Here is an 18393-nt window from a genome sequence, read left to right on the forward strand (position 1 = left end):
GAAGCACTCAAATACCAACAAGACGTATTTCAAATAGTTTAATTTTAAAAATATTCTGATATTCAGTGCTAAAATATGTCTTCACTCACTGTTGCCCATTTCCATTTTCTTAAACTTTTTTGAACAAAAAATAAAATCACAAAGTTCAATTAAACATGCAGATTTCAAAGAAGAGGGAACTTTCTAGAAAGTCTGAGCTGAAGGAGTACTGTGGGGGATGGGTACTGTTGTCAGAACCTCAAATCCTTGCTGGGGCAGTCTGTGGCAGGAGGCAGGGGACCGTAGCAGGAGCAGGGGATGCTGGAATGAAATGTACAGGTGAGAACAGGGAAAGCTCTGGTGTGTGTGTGTGTGTGTGTGTGCGTGTGTGTGTTGGGGGAAGAGGATGGTTGCAGCAGGGGACAAAGGACTGTCAGCAGCTGGAGAGCCCATGAGAGGCAGGATAACCTCAGGAATGGGCAGAAGTGCCAGGACAGCAGGAAACCTATACAGACCTTTCTGCCCTTGTGTAGAGAAGAGCCCTTCCCTTCCCTCCAAAGTCTTTACCAGGCCTTCTCCACCAGCAGCTTACAGGCCCCTAGCCGGATGGGAAAATTCATGAATCTACAGTCTCCATTCAAGTTCAAGTAAGCTAGGCACTCTCTTCTCCAGAGGGTGCCTTCCACATCTCTTTCCTCCTGTAGAAGTGCCAGCAGCTCAGTCCAGAGGTTCTGGAGCAGAGACTGCTTGCTACCTGGAGGTGACAGATGAACCTTGCCATGGCTGATACTCCAGCCTACTTGGGGTGCAATAAAGACATGGCTGCTCTTCTTCTCAGGAGCAACCAGACACAGGTTCCAGGGACGGGAAGATGATGCTACAGCCCCAAGTCCTATGTCCAACCTTCCAGCCCAGAAGGCTCCTATGTGCAGGCTCTGGACCCCAATGCTTGCCCTTACCCCAGCAACAAAGCACGGCCAGAACCAGAATGCAATAAATAGAGGCAGGGGGCCAGGAGGCGAAGGGCGCCAGGACGGTGCTAGCTCTCTGATGCTGTCTGCGGCACTGTGGGCTGGTCCACACAGAAGCGTTTCAGGGGTGGGGCACCGGAGTCTTCCTCTTCCTCAGCAACCTAGGAGCAGTCAGACTACGAAATTATAATAGGGCCCCCCCTCCCCCATCTCTACCAGAACCTCCCATCCACCCTAATTACAACCCAGAAGCCCACCTGCAACCTTCTTGAAGATAAACAAACTTCTTCCCCTACCTTATAACCTGGAGACACCAGTTTCCCTTACTGACTTCCCACCCTATGTTCAAGGCTATAAGGTCCAATTCACAGCAAGAGTCCCCCCTCCCCCATTTTTTTTTTTTTAGAAACTGGGAAACCCAAAGTGGTTCCTTACCTGTGTCTCTAGTGGAACAGGTTCTTCCTTCGTGAGGGTGGGAGGTTCATCAGCAACTTCTGAGGCAGGCAGGGAGGGCTCTGAAAAAGCAGCAAGGTCAGGGACGCCTAGGGGGCTCAGTGGGTTAAGCATCCAACTCTTGATTTCAGCTCAGGTCGTGACCTCAAGGTCGTGAGATCGAGCTTTATGTCAAGCTCCATGTGGAGCCTGCTTAAGACTCTCTGTCTCCCTCTACCCGCCCCTCTTAAAATATATTTTTTTTTTAAAAAGGCAGCAAGATCAGTATAACTGCACGGCCTCCTGAGGCAGGCGACTCCTGTGGAATCGGACTCAAGCTGGGGGAACTTCTCTAGGAGCTCTGTGGAGGCACACTGGTGAGGGGCAACACTGGCTGGAGAATCAATATATGTTATCAGAAGAAATGTGCAGGATACAATGCAAAGAACATAATTTCTGAAGTCAGAGGCATGAAACTGGAGACATCCGGTTCCACCAGTAACTAGCTATTCGATCTTGGACAAGCAATTTAACTTTTCTAAGACTCCACTTCCTCATCTGTACAATGGAGAGAACATCTGCTATTTCACAGGGTTTTGGAGAGAATTATACCAGGCACCGAAGATGAAAAGTGCCTTCCACAGAGCCTGGCGCTGGATTATGTTGCTTGCTTTCTCCTTTCATTCTGTGAGAGGGGAAAACACAACCCTTCCCCAAAAAAGCCCAAACTGTTAACAAATGGCTCCAGGTTGTCAGGCCAGAGCCACCTTCTCTAACCTCTTCCTCTAAAGAAAACAAACTTCAAGAGTACAGGCCCCTCCAAGATGCTCGTCCTGGGTCAACTGCGACTCACCCTCGAGGATCTCCTGGCCCAGAGTGGGGGGCTGGGAGTCATCTGTGCGGAAGTCAGAGGTGTGTGCTGGGCTCAGGGACTCACTCTGCTGGGGGCTGGGGCTTGAGTTGGTGCTGCTGTCCACCTTGAGTTGATAGACATCAGATACAGAACTCTGGTTGCTGTTTTCATCTGAAAACCAAACATGACAAAGGCAACAGCTGAGAGTAGTAATGTTTCTTGAGAGTAACTCGGTACAGAGCCAAGCGCCTGGTGTCTCCTTAGGCAGCCATGGGCACAACCAAATCAATGATCGCTGCTCGGATGTCCCCTGAGCCAAAGGCAAACAAACAAAGGTAGGGCAAATGATCAGCAGTCTAAGTTGATTAATTTAAACGTTTTCCATTTCACAACATATACTCTAAGGACCAGATGCAGCCAGAAATCTTTAAGTTTATGTAACATTTATATTTCAGGAAGGTCAGGATAGGCTTTTTTCCCACCGACCATAGTTTGGACCTGTTATTTTCTGACTGTCCAGTGGAAGGGAGTGAGGTAGCTGCGCCTCTCAACCTTTCTCACAACACAGGACGTGGAGAAAATGCTAAAATCTGCCCGGCCTTCTTGGCGATCTCAAGGAGGGTGGTGGTATCTGGAGGTGCTCACACATGTCCTTCAGCGGCCCAGGCTCCACCTAACTGCCTCAAGGACCCAGAAATTCGCACCTGGGAAAGTGTGTCTGAAGGCTGCAAGTCGCCACCTAAGTTAAACCTAAGTTTGGACTCTCAGGAGTCCAAACTCCTTCCTCTCCCTCACCCAAAGCAGCTGGTCACCAAACCTGACCCATCCTACTGCTCTGACATCCCTTTTGTTCACTCCTTCCTCTCCTGCCACCTCAGGGCAGGCCTCCTCCTCTCTGGCCTCCTGCAACAGCCCTCCGACTGTCCTCCCACCTGTACTTCACACCATCGCCGGAGCGATCACTCTAAATCCTTCCGTGGTTCTCTGCTGCCCTAAGGAGACAATTCAAACTCCAGGGCTTCCCTGGGGCAGACACAGATGGCCCTACCACAACCTACAAAATCTTTCCTGGTCTCCGGGCTCACTGCCCACTGATCTTCCACACGCAAGCCTTGGCTCCAGTCGCGCAGACTCACGCACAGGTGTCTGGTAGGACTCGTTCTTTCCAGTCTTCCTGGAAAGCCCCGATACAGACCACTATTCAGCTCCAGCATCACCTCCTCCGTGCAGCCCTGTGTCCCAGGCTCCCCTGGGTGGAAATGACCACCTTCTCTATTACACTCCTGTTGTATCCTACGCACACCTACACTCATTATTTTATACACCAATTTCCTTCCATTACACTCTGTGCAAGCAGGTTTTGTGGCTTACTTGTCCTGGGATCTCCAGTGCGGTACACAGTAGGAGTTCATTAAATGTTCACTGAATGAAAGAGAGGGGGTGATGGCCAGACTGAGGAAATGGAACCTCATGTCTCCCAGAGCTTTGCGATTATCAGACAACCCACACATAGCTAGAAAACTGTTCCCTTGTATTCCCCTTCCTCTATCATACTCACTGACCTTGGGGGGCTGGGGGAGAGGTGGGGAGGGGATACATGCACGCTCCCAGTCTTGTTCCAAAGGGATAATCATAAGCCCTTTCTAGTCTTCAGTACTCCAAAGACCGGGACCTTCTACACTAAAAGGGAAGCAGCATTCTACTATAAAAAGAATAAAGCTCTGTCACTTTTGAGCTTAGGCAAATACTTCTTCTCTGAGCATCGGCTTCCTTCGACAGGGCTGATGATTACTGCCTGCTTTACATCACAGGCTGAGGTAAGGATAAAAACAAGAAGCTCAAGTTCAAGTCCTTCTGAGCAGCAGCCACCAACGCAGGTATGAAGGTAGTACTGGGACTGCAGTGCCGACACAGGCAGGACACTTACTAAAGACTGATTCAGGGAGGTGGAACTTTGCTAAAAGTGGGCAGAAGAGGCCCCAGCCTTGGGAGGCCTACTCTAAGGCTCTATCATCAGAAAACATACCATCTAAAGAAAAGAGCTTCTGATCCAGAAAGCCAGGACCTAACATGGGGTCTGTCACTTCCTGGTTATGCACCTTGAGATACAGAGCTTCAGCTCTCTGAGCCTCAGTTTCCCTAAATGGAAAATGAAGCTCCGATCATCTATCTTGCAGGGCTGTTGTGAGGTTTAAATGAAAAGACTTGATGTAAAGTGCCAGCAAGACACCAGCAGAACAGCAGGCACTGAAGTGACACGTGAAACTATTCTTCTCGTTATTAACAGGTCCATCTAAGTGCTGCTTTTCCTGCAAGGAAGACATATGGATGCAACTCACCCTGGAATTCAAGAAGGAGAGAGGAATTGGCTGAGGCATCAGAGGGAAAGCCATTAGGTTCCCGGGCTGCTGAACTGTTCGATTTTGACTTTTCTTTCTAGAAAAGGAAAAAAAGAGGAATATGACAGAGCCAAGCAGGAGACCCACAGAGAGGGAGAAGGGTGTTATGTGAGACACCACAGAGGTCTGGATTAGGACCGAACAGGAACAACGACAACAGTGTGAGAATCCAGGACCCAAGAAACAACAGAATTCTGGACAAGGTGTCCCCAAGCCTCAGTGTCTCTTCTCTATCTTGTAAAATGGACCCTGACGGCTAATATCATGACTCAGAAGTGAGAGGCAGATACACAGGCTTCCACTAGAGCTCCCTGTGGTTCTCTTCTGCTTTCCGTCCTGAGCAGAATGCTCTATCCCACCCTCCCCTACATGGATGGAAGAGAAATACAGAGTACTCATTTAAGAAGGATTCCTGTTTTGGTAGCACAGCAGGAAAAAGGGGAAAAATGGGCCTCTGATTGGAGCCAGGAAGGAGTCGCTTTATATGTAACGTGAGCAGTGACAGGACAAAGGGGCCCTGCTAGCTTGATACTGACCATCCATTCAGAATGGTCACCCCATGTCTACCTCTGCCTATAACATCATTTCCTTCAAGCAGGATGTAGGTCAAACGCGTGAGGAAACACAGTGCGAAGGTTAGCACTAGCTTGCAAGAAATGAGCCCAAAGGAAGGAAAATAAATCCATCCAAACATTTCCAGATGACAGCATCCCAACAGCCAAACGTTTAAATCTGGGTAATCTCAAGTTTACTAATTTATAGTTTTTATACACGTCTACTTATTATACATGCATTTAATTTTCATTAATAACTCTCAATCCTCTCTCTTCAATGAATCAACTGCACACATTCATGTACTGATTTCTCTTCATTTTTTTCATATGCAGACATGATTTAATGCAATTACACTTCACATTTAACCACAGAAGCTACATAAACACGGTTTTTAAAAATTTATTTATTTAGAGAGAGAGAGCATGCGCTTGAGCAGGGGGAGGAGCAGGGTGAGAGGGAGAGAGAATCCCAAGCAGACACCGCACTGAGCAGCAGAGCCCAGGGTAGGGTTCCAACCCACGACGCTGCGATCATGACCTGAGTGGAAATCGAGTTGGACACCCAACCAACTAGGCCACCCAGGCGCCCCCACAGAAAACTTTCAAATGTACACTGCATGGACTTTGTGCCGATCTACTCTCATCAGTGACGTCCCACTCTCTTGGATCCTTCCCACTTCTTCTTCAGCAATTTGATCATTTCCCATTTTCCTAATCTAGCAGGTCTATACTAATACCTTAGTAGATGGCACTCTACCATGGACCACTGGAGGGCAGATAACTGAGGGGCCTCAGCAAACACTGTGAGAAGCCCTTGGGAGACAAAGGAAGCTGGGACCCGGGCGGGGAGAATCTGAATTAGGAAAGGGTCAGAGGCTTACATGTGAGAAATGGGTTGGGGTGGGGAGGCGCTTTCTACCAGTGCCCCCCAACTCCTCATTCACATGCCCAAGAGATTTACCTGCCTGACCTTTGGCCCTTGTGGGTAATGGCACCACTAGAGCCAGGACTGGATAAAAAAATCAAGGGTGGCTCCAGAGCTGCCCTAACCTTCACCCACCAGCTCCCTGGGGCTGGCAGTGACAAGGAAGTATGGCGGCTCCCAGACAGAAGTAGCACCTGCAAGACTGGGACTAGGGATTTCCCCGGGAGGGAGGAGAAGAGGGAGGGGGGCAAGGGAAAGGCTGAATCCTGAAGCTCACCCAATGACCTAAATCCACAGAGAGGAAGGAAAACCACAGCCTGGGCTTACGTCCTCCCTCAGTTACATCCTGCTAGCCAAGGCAGCTCAGAGTCCCCAGGGAATAAAAAATGAGTGCACAGAAAAAACTAGCCAGACACTGGAAGAAACAAGCACCATTAAAGACAATAAATTGAATAAGCTATACCAGAAGAAGGAGACTAAGAGGACACAGAATTTAGATGAAACAGTAAGTCTCAGGGTGCCTGGGTGGCTCAGTTGGTTGAGTGTCCGAGTCTTGATTTTGGCTCAGGTCACGACCTCCCGGTGATGAGACTGAGCCCCCCTTTGGGCTCAGGGCTGAGCACGGAGCCTGCTTAGGATTCTTTCTCTCCCTCTCCCTCTGTCCTTCTCTCCCCCACCCCTGCCCCTCTTGTGTGTGGTGTTCTCTCTCCCTAAAAAGAAAAAAGAAAAAGAAAAAGAAGAAGAGAAGGAAAAAAGAAAAAGAAAATGATTTAAAAAAAAAAAAGGCAGAGGTAAGTCTCCTCAGAAAGATAAGGATACTGGACAGTTGTTTTGAAGACCCACCAATTGAAGAAATTTGGTATGAACAATGTAATTGTTGAAAATAAAAATTAAGTGAATGAGTCGAGTAGCAGAAATAGATACAGCTGAAAACGAGCAAAAACTGGGTTGAAAAATCAGAATACGTGAGAAAAGAATGAAGAGATGAAACAAATAAGAAAAGGAAAAATAAAGAAGCTAGATAGGAACATCACAGGATATTAGTACAGAAGTCCTAGGAGAGCAAAGACAGGGAAGACATTCTAGAAGTTTCCCGGAATACAAGAGGACCACCTAGAAAGAATCAAGAAGAATTAGGCTGACACTAGATTGTTCAATAGCAACACCAGAAGCACAACAATTGAGTAATAATTTCCAAATGCTGAAAGAAAACCTAGAATTTCGGATGGAGGTAAAATCATCAGTTAAACATAAAAATGAAACAAAAGTATTTTCAAGAGTAAAAAGATACTTTCAGAAGTTTTCTCCACAAAAGCTCTCTTTGACAAAACACTCTTAAAGGATATATTGCAACAAGAAAAGAAATGAATCTAGGAGAAGGCACTAATAAATAAGTGAAAAGAGCATGTAATCGGTAACATTCACGCTAACTAAGCAATGACTAAAACAAGGAACATCTGTAAAAACTGAAATATCTGAACTGAATATCTGATCTGAAATTCCAGTCAAAACTAAGGACAGGGTAGGGATGGAAGTGTCAGAGGGGTGAAGGAGAAGTGGTTAAAATGTGTTATGGGTGTTACCAAGTTCCAAGGGTAAATGCAGATTTTGATAAAACTTTATGCATTGACAGGGAAGAATAGTTAAGTATGTCTTATTAAGCTAGAGATAGGCAATAGAAAAATGAAAACAGAATGCAGAACTTGCAAATCAACGAGAAAAACTGGCCTAGCCATCATGAGGCAAAGGGAGAAAAAAAGAGCACATTATGGCAAAAATCCTTGTCCATATTAATAGAATTTTTAGATGGTCACACGTCCCTAGCCTTCCTGACCACTAGATGTCATAAAGCTATTACAAACACACATAGTAAGTACATATGTCCTGAGGCAATTTCTAGGAGATTCTTATGAAAATTCTATCTGCCCATCCTTCTACTCCTCTGCTACTTAGAGCCTAAATGTGTAGAATGAATGGCTGGATCTTGACTTTAGAATACAAGGTCAAAACTGGAGCAGAGGAATGGGGAGTTACTTAACAGGTACAGAGTTTAGTTTTGCAAGATGAAGAAGCCTAGAGATTGACTGCACAAGGTGAATGTACTTAATACCACTAAACTGTACACTGAAACATAAAAATAAAAAAAATACACTGTACACTTAAAAAATGGTTAAGATGGTAAACTTTATGGTATGTTAAACTAAAATTAATAGTCATTACTCTCTAACAAAGTTAAAAAAAAAAAAGGGGGGGGGGAGTAGAAAGGTTGGAAGAAACCTGGGCCCCTGGGGACTTATGCAGCAGAACCACACCAGTCCTGGACTACATGCTTTTAAGGACTAAGAGTAAAATAAACTTCTTAAAACCATTGCTATTTTGAGTTTTCTGTCACCCACAGCGAAACCTAATGCTAATACATCCAATAACAGCAACAAAAAAAAAAATGAAACGGGTGACAAAAAAGAATTTCAAGACACACTAATTAAAAGTAAATCAAAAGGAGACAGGGTAGAAATTGTAATATCAAACAAAATTGAATGTGAGAAGTTTGGGCTATAAGTGACAAAGGAGGACATTATATACTGGTAGAACGAATGACAGGCCAAGATGACATAATAATAATGGCATAATCATATAAACACATCATAAATACATACTTCGTAACAAGGGACTCATCCGCTATGAAGACGCAAACATCAACAACCTCACACACCCTTCTCAGAAACGTAACAGGACATACAAAAAATGAGCAAAGTTACAGAAGATTTGGATAACATAATAAACGCTTCATTGTTTAATTTCATGCCTAGAGAGCACGTTTGGTTTAATCACAAGTGAATGGCCCAAAAATCAATCACGCACCAGACCAGATCACAAAAAAAGCCCCAATAATCCCAAAGAACTAATATCCTACCAATTCAATAAAATCAGTACAATTTTAAAAGACAGTTAAAAAATAATCTCATGTACCGAGAAATTAAAAATCATTCTATTAGTGCTCACTTTGGCAGCACATATACTGAAAAAAAAATCATTCTATTAAATAAACTTTGGATTAAAGAAGAAACCAAAGAGGAACTTACGAAAAACTTAAAACTGAGTTACACCATACATGACATTCTGACATTCGTATATGTCAAAATTTGGGAGAAGACTAAAGTGAAATGTATTTTAAACTAATCTCTACACCCAATGTGGGCCTCCAACTCACGACCCTGAGATCAAGAGTCACATGCTCTACAGAGTGAGCTAACTGGGTGCCCCAAAAGCAAAATGTATTTTTTAAAAAAGAAGGGGTGCCCATCTGGCTCAGTCGGAGGAGCGAGTGAGTCTTGATCCTGGGGTTGTGAGTTCAAGCCCTACGTTGGGCGTAGAGATTACTTAAATAAATAAAACTTTAAAAAAATACAAAAAAGGGCTCAGTTGGTTAAGCGTGTGCCTTCAGCTCAGGTCATGATCCCAGGGTCCTGGGATTGTGCCCCGCATCGGGCTCCTTGCTCAGCAGGGAGCCTGCTTCTTCCTCTCCCTACTTGTGCTCTTTCTCTCTGTCAAATAAATAAGTAAAATCTTTTAAAAAGGAAGGAAGGAAGGAAGGAAGGAAGGGAGGGAGGGAGGGAGGGAGGGAGGAAGGGAGGGAGGGAGGGAGGAAGGAAGGAGTAAAAAAAAAAAAAAAAAAAAACCCAAAACACGAAAAAAAACAAAAAAACCCTAGAAAAAAAGAGCTAACTTCAATACAAGGAGCTAGTAAAAGAACAACAGAGTAAACCCAACAAAAAAGTAAATTATAAAAGCAAAAACTAATGAAATAGAGAACAAACCAAACAAAAAAAAGATCAACAGAAATTACAACATTTTTATTTATTTATTTTTAAGATTCTATTTATTTATTTGACAGACAGAGAGAGAGAGATGACGCACGCACACACAAGCAGAGGGAGAATCAGGCAGAGGGAGAGTCGGAGAAGCAAGGAGCCCAATGCTGGGCTTGATTCCAGGACCCTGGGATCATGACCTGAGCTGAAGGCAGACACATAACTGACTGAGCCACCCAGGTGCCCATAACATTTTTAAAATAAACACTTCATTGATTTTTTTTTTTAAAGATTTTATTTATTTATTTGACAGAAAGAGAGACAGCCAGCGAGAGAGGGAACAGAAGCAGGGGGAGTGGGAGAGGAAGAAGCAGGCTCCCCGCGGAGCGGGGAGCCTGATATGGGGCTCAATCCCAGGACGCTGGGATCACGCCCTAGGCCGAAGGCAGATGCTTAAGGACTGAGCCACCAAGGTGCCCCTAAACAAACACTTAAGGAGAGACAATAAACCAGATCATATTATGGAAAAAACACAAATAACATGTGGGAAAGGTAAAATAATTACCAATATACAGAGACTTTAAAGTACCTAAGAATATCACGAATAACTACATACCAACACGTGAAAACTCTGATCAGTGTTCAGGGTATTGCTGGCATCTGAACAGGCCAATTAATTCCTCATTATACAGGACTGAGTCATGCACTGCCAAAAGTTTAGCATTACTGGCCAACCAAAAAGTGCCCTGCCTCATTTCTAAACACAACTGGGAAAATGAAGAAAGGGGAGGACCTAGCACTGAACCCTATTAAAGAACCAATGGCCTATCTGTAATGGATAAATTTCTAGGAAATATATAAAATGCAACATAAGTACCAAAAAAAGAGAAAACCTAAATGCATCAATCACCATTAAAGCTACGATGATGATAATCAACATCTCTCCACCAAAGGTCCAGAAAGTACTAAAGGTGACTTCTACCAAACCTTCTCATTTTATACCAGTTGTTCTAGAAATCAAAAGAGGGGAAATTGCCTAAACTGTTTTAGGAGGCGAATGTAATCTTAATACCATAACAAGGTAAAGGTAGAATAAAAAAAATTATAGACCAATTTCACTCATGAACCAGATGCAAATACCTTAAATGAAATATCTGTGAATTAAACACTAGATTCTATGGGGGGAAAAAGAAACCATACCCAAGTAGAATTTCTCTTAGGCATGAAAGAATGTAAAAGTTTCAATATCAGAAACTTTATTAATATAATTCACCATATTAACACACTACAGATTAGAAAGGAAAATCGCATGAACATTTCAGTACATGCAGGAAAGGCAGCTGGATAAAGTCCAACATCTACTCATAAATTTTAATGAATCTTAGAAAACTAAAAAGAGAAGGGACTTTTTATTTTGATAAAGGCTATCTTTCCAAAAACTTACAGCAAGAGAGAAAATTCATCCTACTTAATATTAAATCTATAATTTAGTATAAATTATATATAAATTAATATAATTTAATATACTATTATAAATAAAAGCCACTCTGGCCCAGGAGGAAATAAACAACAAAACAGAATGGAGAACTCAAAAACGGATCTAGATACGAATACGGCACACGGCAGAGATGACATCACAAATCAGAAGAGAGAGGACAGGTTATTTAGTAAATAGTAATACAGCAAACAGCTCTCTGTATGACAGAAAACTAAAATTAGATTCCTTACTCCAAATACAAAACATAACAGGAGATGGAGATGTTCTTTAGGACCATGCAGTGGAGAATAATTTTGAAACAAGACTCAAAAAGCAAAACCCTTAAGAAAAAACTGATTAATTTGACACACAAAAAAATTAAAGGCTTATTACTGACAAAGTTATCAGACAGGTGACATGTCAAAGGTATCTGCAAGGTACAAATCTGACCAGAGTTTTCTGTATCTAGGATATCAACGAATCCATGCAAGTCAGAAAGGTAAAGACAGGAAACCCAATACAAAAATATGCAAAAGAAATCAGAGAAGAGGATATTTAAATGGATAAAAAGGAGATCTGAATAGGGGCGCCTGGGTGGCAGAGCCAAGCGTCTGCCTTTGGCTCAGGGCGTGATCCCAAGGTCCTGGGATCGAGCCCCACGTCGGACTCCCTGCTCTGCTGGGAGCCTGCTTCTTCCTCTCCCACTCCCCCTGCTTGTGTTCCCTTTCTCGCTGGCTGTCTCTGTCAAATAAATAAATAAAATCTTAAAAAAAAAAAAAAAAAGGCAGATCCGAATGGAAACCTGAAGAAATGAAATCACCCACCTCACAAGCAATCAGGGAAATGTAAAATAAACAGAGATCTAGCAGACTGGCAGGACTGATAGGATCAAATGCTGGTGAAGTTGTAGAAATGGGAAGCCCCTGGCACTCCTGGGGAAGTGTACTAACTACACTGGTGCAGCTCTTCTGGGGAGAGATCGGGCAGCAGCTGTTTTTTTATTTTGATTTTTTAAGATTTTACTTATTTATTTGAGAGAGAGAGCGCGCACAACTGGTATGTACACCCTTAATAGCAATCCCACTCCTGGGGATCTGCCCCACAAGTCATCCAGAAAAATAGTTTACGGGATGTCCACTGCAGTCATCTGTGCTCCCAAAAAACTGGAGGCAACACACGGAAACAGACCCATATTCAGACACTTGAAATATGACAAAGGTGGCTCTACAGAGCGGGAGGAAAAGAACAGTCTTTTCAATAAGTGGTGCTAGGACAAATGCACATCCAGGTGGAAAAAAATGAAACGGGGCCCCTACTTCACAATACACAAAAATCAATGCCAGGTGTGTTTGTTATGAACGGGAACTGAATATTGTAGAAGACTATACGGAAGATTACCTTTGTGGCCTCAAAGAAGGAAAAGATTTTAAGATATTTAAAAGTACTACTATCAGGAAAAAGATTAATTATTTTGTCTACATTAAAATTAACAACTTCTGTGACTCAAGGCAGCCTAAAGGAAGTACAAAGGCAAGCCGTGGACTGGAAAAAGGTTTGGACAGTATATAATCAATAAAGGATTTGTAACAATACCAACTGCAGATGAGGATTCAGAGCTATGAGAACTCTCCTCTTTCTGGTGGGAATACGGACTGGTATAGTCACTTTGAGAAACAGTTTAGCATTAGCTACTATAGGTCAACATATGCATACTCTAAGACCCAGCGATTCCACTCCTAGGAACACATCCTAGGAAAAACCACGCATTTGCTGGCCCATATACTAAATAAGAACATTCACATGAGCGTTGTTCCTATTACCCCAAACTGGGAATAACCCAAGTATCCATCTACAGGACGATTAGAGAGGTAAATCATGGTACAGGCCTATAATAAAATTCCATACAGCAAGGAAAAGGGACAAATGGCTCCAAAGACAGCATGGATGAATTTTACAAACATAATACTGAGCAAAAAAAGCAAGACACACAAAAATTGATACTTTATGATGCTGTTTATATAAACAGTTAAAAGTGTTAACAAGTTAAAAGTTAAAAGTTTTTACAAGTGAGTAGAGAAGTGATAAGAGAAGAAAAGTAGGAGAGAGACTTCCTTTGGCAAGGGAGGGAAAGCTGGGAAGAGTCAAACAGAGGTCGCTAGGGAAGCTGGGAATGATCTGTTTTTTGACCCGGGTGGTTTTTACAAGGGTACTAGCTTTATGTTTCCTCATTATGCCATACATTTATGTTTTATATACTTTTCTGTATGTGTTTTATATGTGAGCTTTTTGAAAACAATTATGGAAAAAAGGTGGAGAATCTGGGTGTTCATCACTCAGGGAAGGTGTAGATAAATGTGGTCACTGCATATAAGAGAATACAATGCAAGAATCAAAGGTAGTAACTCTATTGACAATTACAGAAACGTGGGCAGTTTTCAAAAACAAGGCTGAACAAAAGAAAAGAAACAAGTTTTTAGCACAATGTTCTATAAATTTTAAAATACAAACATGATACAATGCTATGTATTTTTCTTTCCTTCTCTTTTTTAAATATTTATTTATTCATTTTAGAGAGAGAGAGAAAGAGAGGGAGAGTGACAGCGCATGAGCAGGAGGGGCAGAAGGAAAGGGAGACAAAATCTGAAGCAGATTCCACACTGAGTGCAGAGCCCAACGTGGGGCTCAATCTCACAACCCTGAGATCAGGACCAGAACCGAAACCAAGAGTTGTACGCTCAACTGACTGCACCACCCATGTGCCCCAATGCTATGTATTTTTCAAGAATACACAGCTATCCACATAAACCCATGGAAGAGGAATTAGAAAAGTATATATACATATAAAATACATATAATACACTATAGTAGATAGCTACTCAGATAAGAGCAGGAGTTAGCAAACTTTTTCTTACAGGGCCAAATAAGAAATATTTTAGGCTTTGCAGGTATTTAGGTCTTATGGCAACTACTCAACTCTGCCACTGTAACTCAAAAGCAGACATAGACAATAAGGAATCCAATGGGCATGGCTGTGTTCCAATAAAACCATATCGACAACCACAAGGAGCAGGCCTGAGCTGTGGTTCACCAAGCCTTAGAAAAAAGGAATGGGTTAAGAAAAGGGAATAAAGGGGGGAAATAATAAAGTAAGAGAGGCTTTGCATGGATCAACCACACAGAGCGCCTTAACGTACTTTCAACTCAATTTTGGGAAATAAATTCCTTTATAATTAAGAGACAATCAAGGAAAGAACAAAAGGAAGTAAACAGTACCTTTTTGTTGTTTTGATTTTCTTCCACACTTACCTCCTTGCTGTCTGTCACAGGAACCCATTTAAATATCCTAAGGGAAGTGTCACCCACAGTCACCCACTTTTTCTCCCTGAAAGAAAAGTAAACCGATAAATAATGAAACAGATTTTTTTGTTCATAATGTGATTTTCTACTTCCCAGCAGACCATTCCTTCAATCTTCTAAAAAATTTTTAAATTTAAATTTATTATTTCAGTCATGTCTATACTCAAAGTGGGGCTCAAATGCACAACCCCGACATCAAGAGTCACATGCTCTCCGAACTGAGCCAGCCAGGTGCCCCAAGCTCCTTCAATCTTAAACGCCTTCTATACTTCCTTTCCATCAAATTATACCCATACCTTACCTTGCAAAATCATCTCTTCCAGAAACACTTCACTACCAAATTCCTTTGGTTCTGAACCTTCTACTTGCCTTCTCTCAGTGTACCAAAGCCCTTTTTACCTCACAGACTACACCCATATTGAGTACCAGCACACTTTCACACTGAGGTATCTACCTGGCATTACTTCTTATTTTTCAAAAATTAATTCAAGTGCACTGATATTTATAAAACCCTACTATACAAAGCCTTACAGGAGATAAAGAATGTATAAGATATGGTCCTATATAGGAGCACAAAGCAATAAAAAACTAAGGACATCACTGTGACACATTGAAGTGATGAAGTTGAGAAGGCTGAAAGACAGTAAGACTGGGCTATAGCATAGAAAGAGAATTCTTAGGACTCCTGTGTAACTCTATGTTGAAACATGATTCCATTTAGAAATAATCGCAGGTGCAGGACAGGATGCTTCCAAGTCTTACACTAGTTTTTGAAAGAGGTTATGACTGAGCCACGCAAAGACTGCTTTAAGGTTTTATCTTACAGAGAAACTTACTTTTGAGATAAGCCTTAAAAAAAATTAAGCCTAAAAAAAATTGCCCCCATTTGGGGAAATGCAAGTGACATTCTTGAATGAGGACCAGATTATGGACAAGCAGAGTTGGGGAGCCGGAAGTATGACTTTTGAATGTCTAAATGTGAGGTTACAAAAAAGCAAAAAAAGTAACTGTTGTGACTGCTGATATTGATGATGCTGTTCAGCAAACAGAAAGAATCAACTACAAACTTAGGAAACTGAAATTAATTCCTGGACAGACCACCCCACGTCCTCATATATTCAACAAATACTATACATGACCCTATGCTAGACCCTGGGCACACAGGCAGCAAGATGTACAGTCCCTAGCTTCACAGAGCCTCGCTCCAATTGGAAACAGACATCAAACAACTCATTTCATAGTCACCTAATCATTAGGTTTAACCAGATCAAACTGCCACTTCTGTTAAGTTAAAAAGTCAAATGTAGTAAATGTCTTATGATTCAATCTAATACAATTGTGGAAAGTTCTATGAAGGGGAACTGATTTAAATTAGGGATCCTGAAAGGTGTCCCTCAAGAAAGCAATTTTTATGCAGAGCTAGGAGTTAACTAGGCAAGAAGGAAGAGAGGGTAGAGGATGTCAGGCAGCATGTGGCTCCAGCTGAAAAACGACCAGCAACCCCCAGAAAGAGGGCAGTTTGAGACAGTCTGGTGAGGCAGCAAGGACCATCTTTGGTCTCTAACCTAAGAGCAAGAAGAGGTCACTGAATCATTGTTTCTATAGCAGGGGAGTGCTATGATAAGATTCACACTTGAGAAAAATGAAATCACACTGAGTGCAATGTGATGAATGGACTGCGAAATGGAGCAAGAGTTGAAGCAAGCTAGGAGTTCCAGGTGAGAGACGATGGTCATCTGGCCTAGGCTGCTGGGGGGGGGGGGGGAGGGGGGCGGTGGGCAGAGATGGTCAGAAGAGAAAGGCATGGTGATTCTTAGGTTTCACAACAAAACCCTAGAGGATTAGATTTGGAGGGGGCAAAAAATCATTATTTAACTAATATTTAGGAGTCCCAACTACATATAAAACTCTTATATACAACGAGATAAGGAACTTGTTGGGAGCTAACCCCTACGTGGGCTTTAAAACTATTACTAGTAGTCAGCCAGAGAAAAGGATTCAAGAAGTTGAAGCAAACAGTTGGCTGTTAAACTTTAATGTGATCATGATTGGAGTTCCTGATACAAAATAGGCAGTCAACCGGCCCTGCAATGAACATTACACAAGCCGTTTCCAAATAAGGGTAGGTCTGGACTCTTTCACCAAAAACTCGCAGCACCAAAAGAAAAAAAAAAAAAAAAAAAAAGCCTACCCAGTTGGTTCCGTGTGGGCCAGTACTGCGGGAAAGAGAGGGGTTTTCATTCCGATGACCACGCCTGCTCTCGTGACAAGTAGGTTTAGCGAGAAGCTCTCCCCGAGCTTAAAACGAGTTAACACGTAGAGCGCTCTGTCTGGCCAGCGGGAAACCCCCAGAGATTGTTGGCTATTACACCGGGCAGTTCAGAACGCGAAAGTCTCCTGAAGCCCGCCGCGGGGTCCGGCGTGCCAGGCAGGGCCTGCAGCCCCAGCGCTGCCGGAAGCCAGCAGCCCCTTCGGGAGACGCGCGGCTCTCGGGCAGGTGGGCGGGCCCGCGAGCCGGGCGACCCCCTGATTGGTGGCAGCCGGCGCGCCCTCTGACCTCACGCCGACGCGAGCTACACCCTCCTCCCGCCGTCTCCCGCTCCCCCCTCCCCCCAAGCGCCTGCCGGTCGGCTCCCACCCAGCCAGCCAGTCCCGCGCTCCTCTGGGCCCTGGGCCGGCAACCCCGCCGGCACCCTCGGGCCCGGCCCCTCACCATTTCCGCACTTTCTCGATGGCCGCCATCACCTTCTTGATGTCGTCCTTCGCCCGGCTGCGGGTCTCGGCCCGGACCGACCGGCCCGACATGGCGGCAGCGGGAGCGGCGGGGGCCGGGGCACTGCTCCCAAGACACGGGGAATCGCGCGCCTCACGCGCCGCCGCCCGCCCACCGCAGCAGCGTCACCGCGGCCGTCGCCCCCTCCGTGCGCGCGTGCGCGAGGAAGCGCGCGCACCCGCCCGCCTCTTGGGGCTCGAGGCCTCAGCGCGCCTGCGCGCCCCGCCCCGGGCGGCCCTCCCTGGGCGCCCCGGGACTCCCCTCGGCCGCAAGCTGGCCGGGGTGCGCGGCGGGCGGGCGGCACGTGCTGCGGACAAGGCGAGGTGCGAGGCGCTCCCAGTGGGGTCTCTGGTTCTCGGGGTTTGAAGGTTGGCACCTTTGTCCTCTGGCAGTGGTTGCGGCCTTTACCTATGTTTTATGCACTTGACCCTAACGGTTGCGGGGTTCTGCTGCCTCTCGTCTCCAGCGCCCTCGCTTTCCAGGTAATACTGCCGTGCTGTAACCACAGAATTTCACACCTTTCTCCAGTATGCCTTCCGAACTTTGCACACACCTGTTCCCTAGCTGGAATTCTCCGATCGCTTTACCTGGTGAACTGACCACTTACTCTTCTGACATCCAGATCCAACTCAGAGAAGCGTTCCCCTGATATCCTCGGGTTCCACTGAGCACTCTACAGCACTGTGTGATTTAATTCCGCAATCGTTAACTGGGTGGTGCCTGTGTTGTACAAGGCTATGGGGTCAACGCTGAGGACACAATCTGGGTTTTTGCCTTCAAAGAGCTTCCAGTTTAGAAGAACACGCAGACCAGAAAACAGGCCTTTAAAATGCCATTTTATAAATGATAGGCTAAAGTAAG

At 44.3% G+C, this 18393-nt stretch overlaps 1 protein-coding gene across 2 annotated transcripts; it reads right to left on the minus strand.

Annotated features, from left to right (window-relative positions):
• Positions 1–22: 22 nt before the first annotated feature.
• On the minus strand, positions 23–17694 carry BCL7B (BAF chromatin remodeling complex subunit BCL7B). 2 transcript variants are annotated; one of them, XM_045786208.2, is made up of 6 exons: positions 17473–17694; positions 14709–14784; positions 4575–4671; positions 2236–2406; positions 1386–1465; positions 23–1111 (listed from the first exon to the last, which is right to left on the minus strand). In XM_045786208.2, the coding sequence occupies exons 1-6, from the start codon at positions 17562–17564 to the stop codon at positions 1019–1021; spliced, it is 609 nt and encodes a 202-aa protein (XP_045642164.1). In that variant the 5' UTR covers positions 17565–17694; the 3' UTR covers positions 23–1018. The 2 variants fall into 2 exon arrangements, with proteins under 2 accessions (XP_045642164.1, XP_045642165.1); XM_045786209.2 differs by lacking the exon at positions 17473–17694 and adding an exon at positions 16951–17237.
• Positions 17695–18393: the final 699 nt, after the last annotated feature.

The sequence above is a fragment of the Ursus americanus genome, chromosome 2 (genome assembly GCF_024610735.1).
Source record: "Ursus americanus isolate L20-20 chromosome 2, mUrsAme1.1.p, whole genome shotgun sequence".
In the NCBI taxonomy this organism is placed as follows: domain Eukaryota; kingdom Metazoa; phylum Chordata; class Mammalia; order Carnivora; family Ursidae; genus Ursus; species Ursus americanus.